The sequence below is a fragment of the Siphateles boraxobius genome, unplaced genomic scaffold, assembly GCF_051911475.1.
Source record: "Siphateles boraxobius isolate OS27281-9 unplaced genomic scaffold, OSU_SipBor_1 32, whole genome shotgun sequence".
NCBI lineage: Eukaryota > Metazoa > Chordata > Actinopteri > Cypriniformes > Leuciscidae > Siphateles > Siphateles boraxobius.
The window spans coordinates 756,648-779,575 of record NW_027508942.1 but is presented as its reverse complement, the minus strand read 5'-3'; the positions used below and the strand labels follow the sequence as shown (position 1 = coordinate 779,575).

The 22,928-nt window shown below is 35.7% G+C and overlaps 1 protein-coding gene across 1 annotated transcript in view; it reads left to right on the top strand.

Annotated features, from left to right (window-relative positions):
• The window catches only part of slco3a1a (solute carrier organic anion transporter family member 3A1a), a 72,435-nt gene extending 51,108 nt beyond the window's left edge, over positions 1 to 21,327 (top strand). Inside the window, exons 3-10 of the mRNA XM_077194419.1 lie at positions 7,560 to 7,658; positions 9,022 to 9,297; positions 11,359 to 11,523; positions 12,294 to 12,492; positions 13,727 to 13,898; positions 15,306 to 15,478; positions 16,414 to 16,478; positions 19,037 to 21,327. Of these exons, the coding sequence (XP_077050534.1) occupies positions 7,560 to 7,658; positions 9,022 to 9,297; positions 11,359 to 11,523; positions 12,294 to 12,492; positions 13,727 to 13,898; positions 15,306 to 15,478; positions 16,414 to 16,478; positions 19,037 to 19,413 (1,526 nt within the window). The 3' untranslated portion in view covers positions 19,414 to 21,327. The remainder of the gene's footprint in view (positions 1 to 7,559; positions 7,659 to 9,021; positions 9,298 to 11,358; positions 11,524 to 12,293; positions 12,493 to 13,726; positions 13,899 to 15,305; positions 15,479 to 16,413; positions 16,479 to 19,036) is intronic.
• Positions 21,328 to 22,928: the final 1,601 nt, after the last annotated feature.

Sequence of the window (22,928 nt, the reverse complement as noted above, 5' to 3'; positions counted from 1 at the left end):
GCCTTAATTCTCTTCTTTGTTTTCTTTGCACTTCGCATATTTATCTTTGTGTGTCTGTGTGTGTGTGTGTGTGTGTGTGTGTGTGTGTGTGTGTGTGTGTGTGTGTGTGTGTGTGTGTGTGTGTGTGTGTGTGTGTCTGTGTCTGTGTCTGTGTGTCTGTGTCTGTGTCTGTGTGTGTGTGTGTCTGTGTGTCTGTGTGTGTGTGTGTGTGACACTGTGTGTGACACTGTGTGTGTGTGTGTGTGTGGTCTGTTGTGTGATGTACAAAAAGCAGCTTGTGTTCAAATCTTTATAAAATTGAGCAATTGTTGTGGATATTGACTAAGAATATTGAATATTATGTATGTTATCAATCACCCTAAATGCAATACAGTGTTAGCTATATATCTTAAAGTGCATACTGTCACATAATAATGTCCCGTAAAATAATTTAACACACTATAGTGTTTTTGCAGACATTTTACACATTATGAAAGTCTTCTAACTCCCACTGACATATGTTCTTAATTCACCGACAACAAAATTGTGTTATCACATATTATGGGAATTTATGCTTACAAAATAAGGATTAGAAATATTGACATGCTGTTTTAGTTCGGACGCATTTGCTGTCTAACTTTCATTTTTTTAACAACTTTTTTTCCAGATTTTGGAAACACTTTACAATAAGGTTTCATTAGTTAACATTAGTTAACTACGTTAGTTAACTTGAACTAATAATGAACTTTACTTCTACTGCGTTTGTTTCAACTTCAACTTTTACTAATACATTATTAAAATCAGTAGTTGTATTTGTTAACATAAGTTAATGCACTGTGAACAAAGATTAATAAATATTGTAACATATGTATTGCTCATTGTTAGTTCATGTTAATTAATACATTTACTAATATATTAACAAGTGAAACCTTATTATAAAGTGTTACCCAGAATATTTTGAATTTATTCAAAAGTATGCAGACACAATTTGCCTAATATTTTAATGCTTTTTTCTTCCCTTAACATGGAAGTATTGATGGGTTGTCATATTTCATGAACACAAATACGTAGCTGATATATGTGTAATTATCAGTATATTTCATTCTTTTCTGTACTCTAAAGACATTTCAAGCAATAAAAATCCCATTTTGTTGAGATTTAGCTGTAAGTGTGCTCTACAGGATGTTAAAACGTGCCGGTGGAATAGGCTACACATAAATGTTTTCCCTGGTACCCAGACAAGACTTCCTGGAAGAAAACCCAGTTTCAAAGGCATTTAAGTGAATCATGGACCTTACCCAGCATGCCATTTTAATACCTGCTCTTTGCTTTAATGAAGATTTAAGTCGTAAATGTAAAAATGCTTACTAAAGAATTTATACTATGCAGTAAATTGGACTTAATTACCTGCACATTGACGATTAGAGGACAGGATGTAGGAAGTAGCCCATTCCTCCAGTGACTAAATGCTCAGATTTGTGTTCATGGAAGTCAGGAGGTTTTTATTAACCCTATATATGTTCCATGTACCCATGAGAAATAAAAATAAAAGGACACTCGGAACAAGAGACAGTTTGTGAGATTCAGCAGAAAGGGATGGACAGATAAAAAAAGAGTGATTGATACTATATGTATTTCCAACACCCTTTTTTTTTACCTTTAAAAAATCAGATTATCTGCACTTAGATTATGCCAAATTCTTATTAGCTCTTTTTTTCTCTCTTATCATAACCATCTAACCTTATTTTTGTATCTGTTATCTTCGTTTTGAGGAACTACATTCTGAAGCAGTTGATGGAAAGTTTTTCTCTTCTCACTGTGGTTGTGTCCTCAGACCAAACTAACTGTCGCAATTCTTTAAAGGTGATTGCAAGATTTCTGCTGCCTTTTTGAGGTTTCCTGTGAGGGTTCCGTGCTGATCCGTTGCTAAGAGCAATCAGCATAGATGCAAACATACACATACAGTCTCTTAGGCAACACACTGTAAAAACACTGCAGTGGGCAGCACAACAGCTGGTATGGAAACTGTGCAGCGGTTTCTTGTGAATCCTCCATACTGCATTTATTGGTGTTTTTTACGCACAATTTTTTCAATTACGCAAATCGCTGTGAAACACTACAGACTGTGTATATATATATATATATATATATATATATATATAGGGAGAGGGAGAGGGAGGGAGGGAGGGAGGGAGGGAGGGAGGGAGGGAGGGAGGGAGGGAGAGAGAGAGAGAGAGAGAGAGAGAGAGAGAGAGAGATATCGGCACAAACACCTCATACCAACGGTCAAGCACTGGGCCGGAGAGCTGATTATTTCTGCTTGTGTTGCAGCCAAATAACCTGGGCATTTTGAGGTGACTATGAACTCCTCTATATACAAAAGTATTCTAGTCAAATATAAATATATATGCGTGTGTGTGTGTGTGTGTGTGTGTGTGTGTGTCTGTGTCTGTGTGCGTTAATTATATATATATATGTGTGTGTGTGTGTGTGTGTGTGTGTGTGTGTGTGTGTGTGTGTGTGTGTGTGTGTGTGTGTGTGTGTGTGTGTGTGTGTGTGTGTGTGTGTGTGTGTGTGTGTGTGTGTGTGTGTGTGTCACTTTTTATGTATATGCGCGCGTGTGTGTGTGTGTATGTATATATGTATGTGTGTATATATACTGTATATATATATATATATATATACAGGTCCTTCTCAAAAAATTAGCATATTGTGATAAAGTTCATTATTTTCCATAATGTAATGATAAAAATTTAACTTTCATATATTTTAGATTCATTGCACACCAACTGAAATATTTCAGGTCTTTTATTGTTTTAATACTGATGATTTTGGCATACAGCTCATGAAAACCCAAAATTCCTATCTCAAAAAATTAGCATATCATGAAAAGGGTCTCTAAACGAGCTATTAACCTAATCATCTGAATCAACTAATTAACTCTAAACACCTGCAAAAGATTCCTGAGGCTTTTAAAAACTCCCGGCCTGTTTCATTACTCAAAACCGCAATCATGGGTAAGACTGCCGACCTGACTGCTGTCCAGAAGGCCATCATTGACACCCTCAAGCAAGAGGGTTAGACACAGAAAGAAATTTCTGAACAAATAGGCTGTTCCCAGAGTGCTGTATCAAGGCACCTCAGTGGGAAGTCTGTGGGAAGGAAAAAGTGTGCCAAAAAACGCTGCACAACGAGAAGTGGTGACCGGACCCTGAGGAAGATTGTGGAGAAGGACCGATTCCAGACCTTGGGGACCTGCGGAAGCAGTGGACTGAGTCTGGAGTAGAAACATCCAGAGCCACCGTGCACAGGCGTGTGCAGGAAATGGGCTAAAGGTGCCGCATTCCCCAGGTCAAGCCACTTTTGAACCGGAAACAGCGGCAGAAGCGCCTGACCTGGGCTACAGAGAAGCAGCACTGGACCACTGGCTCAGTGGTCCAAAGTACTTTTTTCGGATGAAAGCAAATTTTGCATGTCATTCGGAAATCAAGGTGCCAGAGTCTGGAGGAAGACTGGGGAGAAGGAAATGCCAAAATGCCTGAAGTCCAGTGTCAAGTACCCACAGTCAGTGATGGTCTGGGGTGGCATGTCAGCTGCTGGTGTTGGTCCACTGTGTTTTATCAAGGGCCGGGTCAATGCAGCTAGGTATCAGGAGATTTTGGAGCACTTCATGCTTCCATCTGCTGAAAAGCTTTATGGAGATGAAGATTTCATTTTTCAGCACGACCTGGCACCTGCTCACAGTGCCAAAACCACTGGTAAATGGTTTACTGACCATGGTATTACTGTGCTCAATAGGCCTGCCAACTCTCCTGACCTGAACCCCATAGAGAATCTGTGGGATATTGTGAAGAGAAAGTTGAGAGACGCAAGACCCAACACTCTGGATGAGCTTAAGGCCGCTATCGAAGCATCCTGGGCCTCCATAACACCTCAGCAGTGCCACAGGCTGATTGCCTCCATGCCACGCCGCATTGAAGCAGTCATTTCTGCAAAAGGATTCCCGACCAAGTATTGAGTGCATAACTGAACATAATTATTTGAAGGTTGACTTTTTTTGTATTAAAAACACTTCTTTTATTGGTCGGATGAAATATGCTAATTTTTTGAGATAGGAATTTTGGGTTTTCATGAGCTGTATGCCAAAATCATCAGTATTAAAACAATAAAAGACCTGAAATATTTCAGTTGGTGTGCAATGAATATAACATATATGAAAGTTTAATTTTTATCATTACATTATGGAAAATAATGAACTTTATCACAATATGCTAATTTTTTGAGAAGGACCTGTATATATATATATATATACGTACCAAAGCTGCATTTATTTGATCAAAAATAAATTCAGTTAAACACTAATTTAACACTGATTTAATTTAATTTAAAAATTAAAATAAGGTGTAATTTATTTGTGTGTGTGTGTGTGTGTGTGTGTGTGTGTGTGTGTGTGTGTGTGTGTGGTTGTGTGTGTGTGTGTGTGTGTGTTTTACTTTAATAAAATATATAAATGTGTCCAGGGTTGGGTTCTTAGAGCCGTCAGTAGGTAGTAATTTCTATCGAAGCTGATGGAAAACATTACACAACAACCTGTTCCTATTTGAAAACTTGAAGATATTTTGTAAATCTAGAACAGACCTTGTGGTTTTGGTTTTCAGTGTGACTCGCGGTTTGCAGTGTGTATGTTCGAGCACCTAGATGGCTAGAAGCTCGGGAAACCGTCCTCACAAACAAGCATCCATACACATACATTTAAACTCTTGCTTTGATCTGAGGCTTTGTAATGTAGGGACTGGTGAAAGTGACTCATTTTTTCCAGAAAGACTCATTAATTGGTTGCTGGAGGATAGTGAGCAACATCTGTTGTAAGTGATTCAAGCGTCGGTCTGGCTCGGTGTGGTGTGAAGCCTCTTCCTCGGGCAACTGACCTGAATGTGGCTTCAGCTCCATGCATCTCATGCTGAATGCAGAGGCAGTGCTCAGATATGACGTGTCTCTGTATGTGGATTTGATTGTGGGTTTAGGGTGTGGGGCTTTTTAAGGATGCGTAACCATTTACATTTTGATGTGTGATCTGTGATCTGCAATGATTTCCAGTGAAGAGATGGAACATTTTCTCGGTATCAGACAAATTAAGCAGTGCTTGACGAATTCCAGCTCACTGAATAAAGGTCGATGAGTGTAGTTTCCAGTAGTGTGAAAGGGTTGGTTTTGGGTTGATTGTTCAAACCCGTGAGTTTACATCTCGCAATTCTGACTTTATTTCTGCGAGATAAACTCTGAATTGTGTTACAAAGTCAGAATTGCGTGATATAGTCGCAATTGCATTATAAAGTCAGAATTGTAAGATTTAAACCTGCAATTCTGAGAAATTCAGTTTATTTCTCAAGTTTATTTTTCGCAATTGCGACTTTATATCACGCAATTCTGACTTTATAATACACAATTGCGACTTTACAACTCTCAATTCTGACTTTATAACGCACAATTGAGACTTTATAACACGCAATTCTGACTTAACACACAAGTGCGACTTTATAATACGCAATTCTGACTTTATAACACGCAAATCTGACTTTATAACACACAATTGCGACTTTATATCACGTAATTCTGACTTTATAACTCTCAATTGGGAGAGAAAAAGGCAGAATTGTGAGACAAAAAGCCGCAATTACCTTTATGATTTTTTGTTCTTTGGCAGAAACCGGCTTCAATAAGTTTGTTTTAAATAGGGCTGTGTAAAAAATAAAGTAATGAATTTTACATTGTTACCAAAAAAAAAAAATGTATTCACAATTTAAGCCCTCAGTTTCTCCAGTCCTTTGTCTTGCATTGATGACGTTAATATTGTAAGCTAGTGTGTCACTGTCTGTTCCCATGTTCATTAAGATTCTCATTTCCTCTCATCTTTTGGATTATATACACAGCAAGTGTGACAATTACCTTATCTTATTTATTCATAAATGAATCACTGTCAAGACAGACCGTAAAACAACATGCTTGGAACTCTTTTATATTTAAATATCTGTACATTTATATGCAAAAAGTTAGTAATAAAATGAACAACAGAGTGACACATTACACGGAAAAAGTGGCAGGTCTATTATTTAGCATTTACACTCCAAGACTTAATACACAGATCATTTAACATACAGGATCAGATTGTTTTGTTCCGTCCATCGCTCACTGTCCATTGCCTATTTATCACTGTCAGTCTGATTCAATCATGCGTTTAAATACGGTTGTCAATCCAGAAACTTTGCAATGTGTGCTAAGATGACACAAGCAACCTGTAACAGGCTGACCATCTGTGTTTTGTGTCAAAACTGAATTTGAGACACAGTATTGTTTTGTCCGTAACACATTTGGCACATTGGAACCTTTACTCTTTTTCTTTGCTGAATAATTGGGAACATTTTCAGAGGGGAAGACCAATTTTGGGGATAACAGAGGCACACATTGCTTAATGAAACAATATTGTGTGTGTTTTAATAAGAGAATGGCAGAGGATGGGGAAAGCTGATGAGAGTGCCTGGATAAAGGCTTCATAATCTCAGAAGCTGCGTGTGACCCACAGGGCTATTACTGGGCCGCTGTCACACTTTTTGACAGCATATTAATAGGGATTTGTGCCCCAGATGTCTGCCAGCACAGCATCGTCTGTCCGTAGCTCTGTCACTCCATTCTGCCATTCTTGCTTTGTATGCAAACCTGTCAGGAACTGGTGAATTACTCTGGCTATGTGGAATTTAGTTCTCATTCTTCACTTGGAATATTTGTTCAGGCAGCTTGAGCTGTTAGTTTGGGAAGGTTTTGTTTAAATTATCCTCCTTATTACATTGTATTTTAAGTATTACTAAATATTCATAGTCTTCATTAAACTTCTTTTTAATTCATTATCATTAGGCTAAGTGATTTTGGAACGTTTGAAATCCTCAAATAACAGCATATAACTGTTTCATTGGCATCAAGGAATAGACATGTTTGAATGTTATTTTGAAATGTGACAAAAACAAAGGAAGAAATGTAAACTTCACTGTATAAACAGCAACATTTGTCATATATTTTTTTTCCTTCATGTAGTTCTGATGGGAAATTAGAACATCTGTATTTTGATGAGTTGAGAGCGCCACCTTGTGACTGGAATTTTTTTTTACCTTTTCCTGCAATTGTGATAGTGGATTTTATAGTATGAAGTTTATTAGATAATTTACTAATAATCATTTTTAGATTGATGATTAAATATTTACATTTATATATTTTTTTAAATATTTTATATAATTTTGTTAAATTATTTGTTTATAATATATATTTATATTATATATTTATTTTATATATTTTAATAATATTATTTTATATAATTTTAATTTTATATTATTTGTTTACAATATATTTTTATATCTTATTTGTAATATATAATATTAATTGTCAATAATTATAAACAAATATAAAAATTGTTGGAAGTTACTTTGTAACTGTTGTGTGATAGTATAATGAGCATCAATTTATGCATGTTTAATTTACTATTTTATGTTTCCGAAATAAGATTCCTGATCATTCTTATTGTTGTATTTCAGGTATACTCTTTTCCACATTAGTGTTTGGACCTGCGTGTGGTTTCATCCTGGGATCTGTCTGTACCAACTTTTATGTGGATGTTTTGTTCATCGACACAAGTGAGTTTCAGGTCATTCTCTGTTTATCCAAATACAACACAAACACTCAGTTTAGAACAATAGAAAACTGCTGCAAAGCATTTTGTTTTCTTACCGACAAGGCTCTTCAATATTTTGAATAATTGAAACTGTCATGATCAATAATCAGTGAGTGGATCAACTGAAAAGAAAAGAACAAAGAATTTGGCTTTCATTTTACACATCAATTACACGTTCACACTAAGGATGCACATTCTTACTTGCTGATACACTATACTTCTTTTAAACTAAAAATAAGAAAGTATACGTTCACTCTACTTTTTATGTACTACTTAGAAATATTATTAAAAATTACACTTAAGTACACTTAACTTATACTGACAGAAAAGTCTATTTGGACAATAATTGTACTCAATCTTTTGATTGAAATATACGTAAAAGTATATGTATGTATTCTGAGTATTGAGTAGCCTATTAAATACCTTTTTCACATAGTTTTACATACTGTCTTGTCTTAGTGTCTTATAAACTCTTTTTTTGTTGAAAATATTGATTTATAAAGAAAACAGATATGTTCTTAATAAGTATATGAATTTTTGTATAGTCCACTTGTAGTGTACATAGGAATTTACTTCAAATCTCCTTAAAGTACAATTAATGGTATATTTCAAGGATAAAAATTAAAACCTAAATAGAAACGTTGTAGTATACTTTAAGTGCAAAAATAGTAAAAATGTGATATTAAGTTCCCTTAAAGAAAACTTACTAGTATACTTGCGGTATAAAACTACTAAACTAGTAGTTTACTGAGAGTATGCTTCAAAGTGCACTTTCTAAAAAATGTGCTAGAAGTATCTAACTACTAAACTATAAGTATTACCATATTCACTTATAGTATAGTTGCAAAACGAACGAAAAATATTTACAGTTTCACTTAAAGTATACTGAAAGGTATACTTTTATTCACTAAAAGGTTGGCCAAGTTAGTCACAAATATTGAAATTGGACACTTACAAGTATACTACTAGTACATTGATATTAGTATGCATACTATATAAAGTATACTAAAAATATACTTAATCAACTGAACTTGAAGTATACTTATCTTTTGTAAGGGATTCAGCTACACCCAACCCAATTGCATCAAATGTTGCCATGAAATGGGGGGGAGACCAAAAAAAAAAAGAAAGTTTGTAACAGAATAAGACTGAATAGCTCAATGACTCAGTTTTGCTGTCAGATGTCTGTAAATTGCATCATGTATTTTGTTTTACAGTTTTAGAAGTGGATTTTCACAAATGACTACATATGTGAGAGAATTTTCATTCCTCTACATATTGTTTATTTATGTATTTATTTACCATCCTGTATTTGCTTTTCTCAGCTGTGCTGAACATCACTCCAGATGACCCCCGCTGGATCGGTGCATGGTGGGGCGGCTTTCTCCTCTGCGGTGCCTTACTCTTCTTCTCGTCCATCTTCATGTTTGGTTTCCCCCAGTCTCTGCCCAGCAAGGAGGTGGAGGGAGTTCTTGAGATTGAACAGGCCATGCTGCCCTCATCTTTACCCCAGGATTATGAGAATTCCAAGCCCAGCAATGGAGTCCTGCAGAACCACCAGCCCAACAGCAACAGCCTGTCCTGCTGCCAACAGCTCCGAGGTCTCAGTGCCAGTTACTCACTATACACAGTTGAACAACCAAATTCACCATGTGATGTTCTATACACTCATATTGAGATTAGTATGCTTTATCTTTACACTTGTCTTTAAAGGATACGAAGAAATGCTTGTGACAAACACTGATGGTGGTCTTTTTCTTGAATAGCATGCATATGTTAAATTGAAGGCTTTGTCTGCTTGGATCCGTTTAACTGTACCGGACATGTTCCTCCATTTAAAAAGTCTAATTATACTTAATAGTACACTGAGGAGGCAATTAGAGAATTAGAGTTAAGTCTTACTTATTAGCAGGCCCACACGGAATCTACGCCTGCAGGATTTTGTAGCAAACCACAGAATTCGGGAATCAGTTGGATTGTGAAAAGTGTCCGTTACATATCAGAATGAAGCCAGGTGGTTGGAGCATTATAAAAAAAAATCATGCTCTGAAGTCTGAAGAGTATTATTGTAGAATTTTCTTGAAACAAGAAGTAACAATGCGTGAGATATTAAAGTTGCACTATGTAACTTTTGGCCCTCTAGTGGTTAAAAAACAAAACTGGTTCAGGACTGTGTGGATGAATATGTTTTTTTTATCACAACTAAAAGAGAGAGAGAGATTATCCTGCGGCTCATAAAACACTCACTACAAGGCTTATTAGATAAAACCAGTTTAAATGGAAAGGAACTCAAGGTGACTAGCTGAAGACATTACTGTAGCTTTAACCATTAAAAGATACGGCACTTCCTTGGAAATAAATTCCAGCAATACAACCATAAATGAGCCTTCATAATAGATAATGCTTTGTTACTCTGTTAGAAAGCTACATATGGTCATTTATCTGTTCAATAAAATATCTCCTGTTGAGTAATAAAAACGCAATCTCCGTTCTCGCCGAAAAAGCCAAACCAATGTTGATTCTGGCTTAATTACGAGCTGTCGCGTTTTCTTTTTGCCAGCAAACTCTCCTCTGTTCGGCGTTTGTTTATATCGGGCGACTCCCCAGTTGTAGATTTAGCTGCTCCATGTCAACCTTTCTAGCTCATTGTGGCAACTAGCCTATTCCACTCCCTCACCAGACATGTGTCAAAGTAACCAGAGCAACATTTCTCTATTTACAGATATGACGAGACACGCAAGGATGAGCGACTTATGTACGCAATGTCTAATATATAAACGCTTATAATAGGCTCACCATAGTGAATCAGGGGAAGACAAAAAACATGTCATGTGCATTTTGATAAAAGATTATGAAGAAAAACATTTTCTTTGGAGTAACGTGCATGGATTAAGGATGTGCAATAAGAATAGGAACATGAATTAAGAAAGTAAATAGGGTCAACATTTATTTAAATTCAAGATTTCCCCCCAAAATCAGCATCAGTGTTGTTTTAGTATAATTGATTTACTTAGTTTTTGTTCAAAAGCTTTCAGCCTGAAAGACCTTTTACATGCTAACTGTCACTCTCTGGGTCCATACTCCTGTTCTTGTGTCTCGTCTGTTTGTCTGTAAATAGAGTAATTGTTATGCTGGTATTGTTCTATACTTGTAAGGCTCTCATTTCGTACAACAGCAGCCATCAATCATGTAAGATCTGATTACATACTAGCTAACATGATGCATTACTAGCACAGTAGCCATGGCAGCACAAGCTAAAGGCATACTTTCAAGACAGTGCAGCAATAATGTAGGCAGCTGTTTTGTCCAACATGGTTGATGCATTTTTCAAGGGTTTGCCATCTGGTACGAATGCAGTCTCAGTCATGATGTTTCAGACACATCTGTCAAATAAATCCATCAAAATGACGGCTCCTCGGAATGTAGCCACAACTCTGCAGCACTTTAGACATGGAGCAGGAAATTTAGAGGGTGAATGTCTGTTGATTGCGTCATAAATCTTCAGTTTCTTCATTCAAGTCCAACTAACGTCAATCTTAACAATTAGTGAATGTTTTAGACTAGACTAGTCTGTCATTACTCTGTATTTTGGACTCACTTATAGAACTCTCTCTGTCTCTCTTCCACCCTCCTCATTTCTGTCTCTTCTTTTTTCACTCCAGTTATTCCCAAGGTGACCAAGCACCTGCTGTCAAACCCAGTGTTCACATGTATTGTCTTAGCTGCCTGTATGGAGATTGCCGTTGTCGCTGGCTTTGCTGCCTTCCTGGGCAAATATTTGGAGCAGCAGTTCAACCTCACCACCTCCTCTGCTAACCAGCTGTTGGGTGTGTATAAAACACATACTGGATCCCCAGTGATTTCACCAAGTACAACATGTTCCTGGATCAACATCTTTGTTGATCCTAGAACAACGTTTCAATCAACCAATCAGATTTGAGAGACGAGTTTAGAGTTTATGTCAAGTTTAGGCTTACAACCAGCGTTCGGTGCTTCTACATCAGTGTTATTCATAAGATAAGTTATGGGTAGTTATTCCATTATATATATACACACACACACACACACATACATACATACACACACATATATTATATATTTACAAACTTTCATGTTATATGCAATTAATTACGATTAATCGATTTGCCAGCACTATTATTAACTTATTTAATATAATTTTGTTTATATTTATTTATTTAATTAAATGTATTTCATTATTTCATTCATCTAATTTAATAGTTTTATTTAAAATTATTAGCAGAACAATTTTTGCGACAATTTTTCTGATTTTTTTTTTTAGCAAATTTGATTTTGAATGTCAAACTTTTGGAACATACTTTATCTTGACACATTTATCTTTTCCACATACAGAGTAAACCTGAAATTATGCAAATTAAAGTTTATTATTATAGCATATGCATTTATTTATTTAGCAAAAGCTTTCATCCAAAGTGATTTACAAATGAGGAATTATACAAAACAAAAGTGCTTTATCAACATCAGAAGTTTCGCAATACTAGATAAAAGCACAAAGATAAAGGGTATTGACAGCAACGCTTTATTTTTATATAACACATTATTCTCTCTTCATAAACAGGGATGACAGCCATCCCGTGTGCCTGTCTGGGCATATTCTTAGGAGGTTTGCTGGTGAAGAAGCTGAACCTGTCTGCTCTGGGAGCCATACGAATGGCCATGCTGGTCAATCTGATCTCCACTGCGTGTTACGTGTCCTTCCTCTTCCTGGGCTGTGACACTGGACCTGTCGCTGGGGTGACCTTCCCCTATGGCAACGAGTACGAACGGCTCAGCTGCTTTTTTCTCCTCACAGCCTTGTTATTTTTCTGCCATTTATTCAGTCTTTGCAGAGAGGGTAGAGGATGACATGTCTGCATGCTGAAACCGTATATGTATGGTCAGGGTTTGCATTTTATAGACTTCACTGCTTTTGAGTGTTTCAGGGGAATAGGAGAGAACGGATAAGTAATACATCCCAATTTATTTTCCAGGCCCACATGGAATCTGTGCTTAGTGAATTCCACAGATTTACTTAGTTCATACACCCGTCACTCACAATAATGGTGTTGATTTTGATTCATCTCACTGACTGTAATGTTTTTAATCTGGTCATCGTGATCCTCCAAAAAAAAAATTTTTACAAAGTATATTTTTTAATTGTTAGCAGAAAAAACTTATTTAATTATTAGCAGAAAAAAAACTTATTTTTATTATTATTTTTGTAATTTAATTTTAACATTTTTTTTTTTTTTACATTTTTAATAAAAAAATTTGTTGCAAATTATTAGCAGAAAAGTTTTCCCTATTATTATTATTATTATTATTATATACTTAAATACAATTTTGTATTATTTTAGTTGTATTATTATTATTATAATTATTATTCTATCTGTCTGTCTCTATCTATCTATTTGTCTGTCTGTCTTATACAGATTTTTAATTTTAGCAGAAAAGTTGTCTATTTGACCCCCTATTTTTTATTATATTTACTAATGTAATAGATTGTAGTTGTTATTAGCGGAACCATTTTTGTGGAAAAAAATGTAGTGAATTTTAATTTTAGAATCCCAGATTTTCATGACTTAAATTAAATTAAGAGCTTCAATCACACCCTATAGTCATTAGTCATTTTTACACATTCTTTTCTGTATAAGACTGACGAACTGAATGAACTACATGCCTCCTCTTGATTGGCCGGTCAGCAGATGTTTCATTCATTCAGTTTGTTCACGAACAAGATATCAGTGCTGCTCCAATTTGTTCAGACTCAAAACACAGACTCGTTTAATATTTATTCAATATTTCTGTGTGTAATATCGCACTTTAATTGCCTTTCCCTCGAAATGAGAAGAAACTACAAAGAAAAATCAAACAATTCCATCTGGGCTTTATGTTAAACAAACAGGGGTGTAAATCCTGAAGCTTAGTCAGTGCTTAGATAAACTCAGTGACAGTAAATATATAGAAAGTAACTCGATTCAAACAGGTGAATGTGTGTTTGTGTGTATATAGGACACTGCAAGTAGGCCAGAAGCCGGAAGCCCCCTGCATGAGTCATTGCAACTGCTACACTTCATCCGTTAGCCCCGTTTGTGGCTCCAATGGTGTGACCTACTTGTCCTCCTGTTTCGCTGGCTGCACCAGAGCCATCGGTACCGGACGACCACCACCTCCTCGCTTTCAGGTCATTACCCATCTCATTTTCAGCTCTCTCTCTTTCTTTCCTATTCGCTGACACATACTCTCTGTATGGCTGCTTTTCTCGCTCTCCGCTCATTTCCTGGACAGCACATGTCCAGCGTGGGTCATTAGAACCGAAGCCCACATCGCTCATCAGATATACAGTATGTTGAAGAGGACACAGCGTTCTGCCTGCCAGGCACCTTAATGGCCACTGCACTCATTACCATACAAAGAGAATGGTTCAAACTTGAATAGATGAATCCAAGACTACAGTCACAACTATTATCATAATTGAACACTGGCTCACGACATTAATATGTACCGACCGGTGGGTTTAATGAGCCTGTTTGTGCAACGAGGGTTCGTGGGCGCATCAGTTCTCTGTAGATAAAAGGGACTTTAGTACGTTTAGACAGCTAATAATGACTCGTTTATTTTATACCAGTCAATTTAATATTTACATTATTTTTGTATTATTATTTTTTAGTGCTGTCAAACGATTGAAATATTTAATCGCGATTAATCGCATTAATGTCATAGTTAACTCGCAATTAATCACACATTTTTATCTATTCTAAATGTCCCTTGATTTCTTTTTGCCCCATAATTTTTTTCTCATTTTAATGCTCTTATCAACATGGAAAAGTGGATCGGCTTGCTTTGTGCAAATGTTTTTTTTTTATTGAAAACAACATTGGCATATACTGTAGTGTTCGATTTCACACTAACATTCTCACTGGCTTTGACGAGGGGGCGGAGAATTAGCATCAGCTGTGTGCTTGGCCATCAAGTGGTATTTCAGACTGGACGTGCTGCGATGATAGCTCAGTTCACAACTACAAAACACACAGATCACATTGGTCTTGTCAATGGAACCATTTGGAAACTTTTTAAAGTAAACTTTCCATTCAGAATCCATTTCGGCGTCTCGCGCTCGCCATCCACTCAAAGCGTAACGTTAGCCTACTACTCTTTGGCCGGCTCGCAAGCTCAAACAAGTGTGTGTGGCGTGCCTGTTGTTTTGTTTCCGGTCTAGCTGGATCCGGTGTGGTGTTGTAGTTTTTCTAACATTACTAGTTGTTGCAACAGCATGTGAAAAAAACTACAAGGTTTGCTAGGCCAAAAAGAACGTTAATTTCGCGATAAAAAATTGCCGCCATTAAAATGGGTTTGCGTTAACGCCGTTAATAACGCGTTTAACTGACAGCAATAATATTTTTTTCGACGTTGATTGGTGTCATATACAGTGTAGAACATTTTAATATAGATTGTTATTATACTATAATATTTGCAGAGATTAGAAGATAACATTATTAGCATAATGACTTTTTTATTTTATGATTAAAATACGAACACAAGTATTTGCTGGCTTTGTAGTGAACATGATCATGTGTTTTTACACTGGCAGAACATGACGAGATGCTCGTGCATTTCCGAATACAATGACTTTGCCACGGCTGTGCCAGGAAAATGCCCGCGCCCCGGCTGCCAGGAAGCCTTCCTCACATTCCTGTGTGTGATCTGTGCCTGCAGTATGATCGGAGCAATGGCCCAGACACCCTCCGTCATCATCCTCATCAGGTGACTCAGTCTATCCATCTGTCTGGGATTTCACCAAGTACATTCTACATGTCAGTCAACCAATCAGATTTGAGGGACATGTTTACTGTTTATGTCAAGTTTAGGCTTACAGCCAGGGTTCAGTGCTTCTACATCAGTGTTATTCATAAGATAAGTTATGGGTAGGGATAGGGGTTAGGAAAACATTTTTGGACAGGAAATTTGTTATCAACAAAACATGTTGATCCAGGAACATGTCTTACTTGGCAAAATCATGGTGGCCCTGCACATACACATACATTGGGCTACAAAATTCTATGAAAATGCTTTTTTTTTATTGCAAAAAATGATTACTTTTATTTTTATGTATTTTTTTAATTTTAAATACAATTCATTTTTCTAAAACATTTTTTTTATTATTGCAAAGTATTAGCAGGAACATTTTATTTTGTGTGTGTGTGTGCGTGCGTGCGTGCGTGCGTGCGTGCGTGCGTGCGTGCGTGCGTGCGTGCGTGCGTGTGTGTGTGTGTGCGCGTGTGCGTGTGTGTGTGTGTGTAGGGCACATCTCTATCTATCTGTCTTTGTATATGTCTATCTGTCTATCTATCAATCTGTCTGTCTGTCTATCTATCTACTGTATCTATCGATCTATCTATCTATCTATCTGTCTCTCTGTCCATCTTTTTTACAATACCATTCAAAAGTCTGGGATTGGCAAGATTTGTAATGTTTTTGAAAGAAGTCTCTAATGCTCAACAAGTCTGCATTTATTTGAGCAAAAAGATAGTAAAACAATAATATTGTGAAATATTATTACTTTTTAAAATAACTGTTTATATTTTAAAATGTAATTTATTCCTGTGATATAAAGCTGAATTTTCAGCATGATTACTCTTATTCTATGCTGGTTTGATGCTCAAGAAAAATGTTTTATTTGTTATCTCTTGCTCTTTTAGAACTGTGAGCCCAGAGCTGAAGTCATATGCCCTTGGAGTTCTCTTTCTGTTACTTCGACTGTTAGGTGAGATATCACAGCACAGCACAATCACATTTACAGCTGAAACAGTATATTCAGCAGGGGAATCTGAAAAATGAAAGGGGGCTAAAAGAAGCATATTAAAGACTCAATTTCCTTGCTATCCAAACGTTGTGAAACAAGGACAAGTTCATTTGCCACTTCTGTTCAAAAATAGTAGTTTTCTATCAGTAAAAGTTCTCAAATTGCTATATTATTTAGAAAAATTAAGACTTTGTTTATTATAAACTAAGACCTTTAACATAAACATGATATTGCAAAATATGTGTAGAAGGGTGTGTTCACACTTTTAGTTCAGTTCTCTCAGTTCTTTTGGTCCAGACTAAAAAAGAAAATGTCCTGGTTCACACTGAAATTAACAATGCTTTGTGCTAAACGTGGTCATTTTATGGTTAAGAAGTAAAAAAAAAAGTACCAGCAGTGGTGGAAAGAGTACTGAAAAAACATACTCAAGTAAAAGTACCATTACATTCCAAAAAATGTAGTGTGAGTAGAGTAAAAAGTACTTGTCCAAAAAACTACTTGAGTAAGAGTAAAAAAGTAGCTTATTTAAAAGTACTCATGAGTAGTGAGTAGTGAGTACTGAGCTGCGGATTTTACCCCTTATAATAAACACTGTGCACTACAATTTATAAATTTAAAAAAATTGCACATACTGTAATTCACATTATATTTTCTTCTTTGTCAGAAGGATTGAAGAATATATATCATCCATCTTTTTAAAATGCATCAAATCAGTACACTCATCACCATTTAAATCATATTATTTGGGGGGGGGAAAGCATTTAAAATTAGGCGAAAAGAAACTGTGCCTGAGCATGCTATTGTTGCACATAAAATGTCAATTCATAACTGTGCAAAGAATTCAAAAACCTTTAGAAACTCATATGATAGTTCAGCATCACACACCATGAGATGGGTTAAATAGAGAGATTAAAAAATACCCAATTTCTCTGCAAAACGGTATCCATGTTAGTGTTTTGATAAATGAGAATAACTAATATTATCAGATTACCTCACCTAATGCACTGAAAAAGGCTAAGATAGTGAGCTAACACTAATTACACACTTTAATTCCATGATATTAAATATGTTACAATTTAAATGTAAATGCACATTGTTGTAGAAGGGTGGCATCATCCCTTACATTTTACACGGCTACATTTACTCGCATTGTAATGCTGCTGATAATATAATTTGTAAGGAAAATTGTGCATTAAATAGGGAAGTTATATCCAGGAAACTTTTACAAAAGAAACAAACAAACACACACACACGCACACACACACGCATGTCTCTTTGTAGTCTCGGCGAAGCTGTTTTATCAGCAGCATCCACACACACACACACACACAAAAAAACAAAAGTTCAACATGAAAAATGTTTTAGCGCAAGTGCACTTGCCAAATGAAGACGGATTGTATAATGGATCAATCAAAAAACGTTGTTTATTAACGAGCTGTAGTCACGCACTGACAGAAATGCAGTTCAAGTTAACGCCATGGTTCATAGAGTGCACTGATTCTGAATCTGGCGGCATGGCGAGCGTGAGACGCGGCAGTGCACAGATCGTGACGCGCGTCTCTCTATAATGTGATTGTGAAGTAAATGGGAGCGGGAATTCACCGCATTATGAACTCGTCACGCAATACCCCCAGCCTCAGACCAAATGTTAGGCCGTGTAGACAGGCCAGCCTATATAAATATCATATTAAGCAGAAATGTGAAATGTACCTTAGCATATTAGAGGACGACGCTGATATCTGGATTGAATTGATGCGTGAAGAATGCACTTCCACAGCAGTCACGAGTAACAGCAGGAATAGGCGGTTAAAGTTTTCTATGCTTAACTTGATTTGATGACAGTCACGAGACCGATTACTCAATCCAATCACGTTGATGGATAAAAATAAAATGAAATTAGGCTAAAACAAGCATATGTAACGAGTAACGACCACAAACAGAAGGAAAATAGCGGACAAAAAGTACCGATACATCACTTAAAATGTACTCAAGTAAAAGTAAAATTACACCATTTTTAAACTACTCAAAAAAGTACAATTTCTGAAAAAAGCTACTTAATTACAGTAACGTGAGTATTTGTAATTCGTTACCTCACACCCCTGAGTACCAGGAATTCCTCCATTGCACACACAAGTGAAGATCTTCTGCAAGCAGACGGCAGTTCTGACGCCTGTACCAAACTGCATTGGCCAACATGATGAGAAGAAACGGGTATCCTGGAGCATTCAGTCCTTTTCAAGGGTCACATCTTGTGATATCACATCCTGTTTTTGGTTGGTTTAGATGTCTTTTGTCCATGTTGCTTTCATATCTCAACCAAACCACATCAAGATTTTGTTTAGAAGCTCTGAAAAGGTGTCTCTCGGTCCGCTTGTTTGATGCACACCAGGGTTTGTTTTAATCCAACCAAACCTGCCAAGTTTGAACTAAGTGAAGTTAAATGTTATAAAATGTTATTTTGTCTTCCAAATCAATTACGCGTATGATGGATTATCACAGCAACTCAATCTATTTCGCAGGGTTCATTCCCCCTCCTTTGATATTTGGTGCTGGGATTGACTCCACATGCCTTTTCTGGAGCACCGAGTGCGGGGAGAGAGGTGCATGTCTGCTGTATGACAACGTGACCTACCGTCACCTGTACGTCAGCATGGCCATCGTTCTCAAAATTGTGGCATTCCTCCTCTACACAACCACCTGGCAATGCTTGCGCAAAAACTACAAGAAATACATTAAAAACCACGAGGGATATGTTACGCCCACAGAAGTGTTCTCGTCCAGCATGAATCTGGACAGTCTCGGAAAGGACAGCGGTCAAAGCCAAGTCAACAGGACTAAATTTATATATAACCTGGAGGATCATGAGTGGTGTGAAAACATGGAGTCGGTTTTATAGAGGGTTCAGACACAAACACGCTCATTCAAGCATCATTCTACCGAACGATCGTCCTTTGAGTTTAGCTCTTATTCCAGGATGTGCAGGACTGTTGCTGCACTTTATTATAAACTCATTCAAACTCTTCTACTGGGTCCATCTTGTTTTTAGAAGTACTGTTTCTCCAGTGCCAGTAAAATGTTGTAGTAGTTCGTTGAAGGCGTCTACTTCGTTGCCTCACTGTTTCATTGACTGGTAGCTGGTTGGTTAAATTAGCAGACATCATACACAAATGCAGCCACAAATTGACTTTCTACAATTTTTCAAGTAAAAAGCGAACTAAAATGGACAAGTTTAACTTGTTATCCGTCATCAGTCTAGTTGATTATGTTCATGGTCTTGGGCTCCATCCAATCTGGTATTATGGGGATAATTTAATACATCACAATTATCAATACTAATATACAGTAGAATTCTATATACATACTGAGATAGTCTATGTAAAAACTATATCAATTATTTCTTAAAACATTGAAAAGGGTGTTATGAGAGATGTTTTTCTTTCTAGGTGCTTTTTGCAGCATTTGCTTTCTGCTGTTAATTTATATTGTACAATTATATTTTATTAAAGGGGCTACATGTAAGAATTTTCATGTATTAATCACTTTTTATTGCTAATGTGTGAACAGCTTTCAAACTTAAAAAACGACACATCTAGGTTGTCTATGAAAGCCTGTAAACTGATTTTTATGGGGACTCGGACCTGTTTTACCGGGAAAATGTAAAGGATGTGACGGTTACGCGCACTCCCGAGACCCTCTGTTCCGTTTAATGACACATGAAATTAATGTTTATACAATAATACGAAAGAGATATTCTGTACTGTAATGTCAATTGTGTCATGCAAATAAAAGGTATTAATTCAAACTATATAGTCTCATATACAGATCTATATAGTCTATAGTCTTAAATATACTTTATCATCAAACATTAACAGTGTAATTTCCTCGACATGATGCCGGTAACATATCGACACACTATGATCAGATTCTTTCTTAACCTCTGCCATTTTTGTTGTGTGTTTATTTTGTTATTGTGAAGCGCGAAGCATATTTACATATTACATTTAAATGTCTCTAAATTGAATCCCGTTCAGTCTCTTGTATGTTCGCGAGCAAAAAGTTGCTGGCTGCAGTTCACTTAACGGCCACCGATGTCACTAATAAGGGTTTCTGAATTCTACATATAGCCCCTTTAAGGCCTAAAATGTCTTAATTTGTAAAGGTTATTGATACTGTACATTATAGGCATCTTTATACATTTGTGCAATAGTGGAAGAGCGTATTTGAATTTTTTTTTTGTCTATTATGAATATATGTTTTTTCTTTGTAAGATGTTTGACATTAGATTTTGTTTTGGATTATGAAGAAAACTATAGAGAATGGGACTGTTTATGCATAGTTTTATTAATGAATATAGGAATGCCTCTTTATTCAGATGACAATAATGGCATGTTCGCCTTGACTAGAGGAAGAGGAATATTGTGACAGCATAACTGACATCAGAGAGAAGTATTGGGGAAAATACCATTTTATTAATGGCCGAAGACCAATGTCATTCAAGTATTGCTCTGATCTCGCTGTAAGGCAAATAACATTCAGGCTGGGCCTTGGTATTGAAGTATGAGTTGGATGAAGAATGACACTTATAATATTACATGTAAAGTGTGTTTTAGCTTTGGATTGAGATTAAACGATTTTTTCCCCACTTCACTGCAATAAGACATGGCACTGTGCGCATGCTGTTTCTTCAGCGGTTTAGAAATAGTGCTGTATAGAAAAGACACGGTGCAAAAAAAGCAGCGTACTTTTCATATCATTTTTTATGCCAAAATAACTTTTATTTTATTCTGCAAATAAATTATTTTTCAGAAAATCTCAGATTTGTCATTTTTTCTGAATACTTTTCCAAAGCGTTAACAAAAGCTTCATACAATTACAGGTATTAACTTTTTTTTCCCGCAATAACCCTTTCCACTGAAATAATTAACCATACATACAAATATTACAATATAATAAATAATAAAATATAACAATAATAGTAATAATAAATAAATAAACCAAATATGTATAAATTTAAGGAAAATGTACACATTTACAAATGAACATAATATGCTTGTAGGAAAAATAAATAATAATAACGATGAATAGAACATACATAACTAATAGGCTAATACAAATCAAATCTCTATGGTTCTTTTTGAACAAATAAAACAAGTATTTAGACTTGATAAATGCCCTTCTGTGTAAGATTAGTTTTTAAAATATGTCTTAAGGGTAATAAATTATGCTCTTTTTACAGAGGTAGCAAAAAGCAAACTACTACAGCCCTATTTTTTTTATTATAGTAACATACTAAATGTGCGGAATCTACTCTGATATAAAAAAATATATATCAATATTGATATCCACTAGGATTTTTTTCTTTGAATTTTTGAACATCACAATAATAATAAGAGGATGTATTATGTAAATGGACCCAATTTGGTTATTTATAAAATCTAGGTCAAAATGAAGAGAAGATAAGCCATTTGACTGCTTGTGTGAAGTTTCCACTTCATGAAAAAAGAGATTCAGAATGGCTTTTTTGCATTTCTATAAAGTCCTTGCTTTACCTTCTCCTTTTGAGCTATACAGACACCTAGGTGTAATTAAAGACACATTTTTCCCATACAACCTTAAACTGGTCCTGAAAAAAAGAAACTGCTTGATTTATTGTCGATATGAAAGTGAAAAGCACAATATTACCATTGTATTTTTAAATTAAACTCAGTGGCCCATCTCCAACAGGAGAGGCAATGGCGCTATTGGTAAAAAGGCTTTCTTTTGATACCTGTCATACGCAGATGCTCTTTACAACAAAAGGTCATATATAAACCTGATAACCTTAAAGTTTTTTTTTTTTTTGTTTTATTTAAATGAATGGACACCAAATGTCAGGCTGTATGGGATCACCGTAAAGATTTTTACTGGAGCATTCGAACTGAAATCCATGTCTGATTTATGAGTATTTATCTTCCATCAGTTTTTAACAGTGTCTCTTTAAGTGAGGTGACACATATACTGCGTTTTAATCTGGCCTGGTGTATAAGAAGATTAAAGTCTTTATTTGATGTGGCTTAGGTTCCCTTTTGCAGGCTTGACAGATAAACGAAGAATCTGAAAGGAGAGTACGATTTGAGACTTAAAGGAACCCATTAACTAATAGAGGAGCTCAAATGCTGAAAATTATATGCAGCAGTGCTATTTCAGTATAATTTATATAGTTTTTGTTAAGATTTTTAATTAAATTATATTCTTATTTTTTGTTTTCATGTTCATTTTTGTTAAAGATTTGTAATTTAGTTGTTTTTGTTATTTTTATTAGATTATATTTTGTCATGTTTTTGTTTTTTAAACATATTTTCTATATTATATTATCAATATATTTTTTGTTTTTTTAAATATATATATATATATATATATAAGGATAATGTT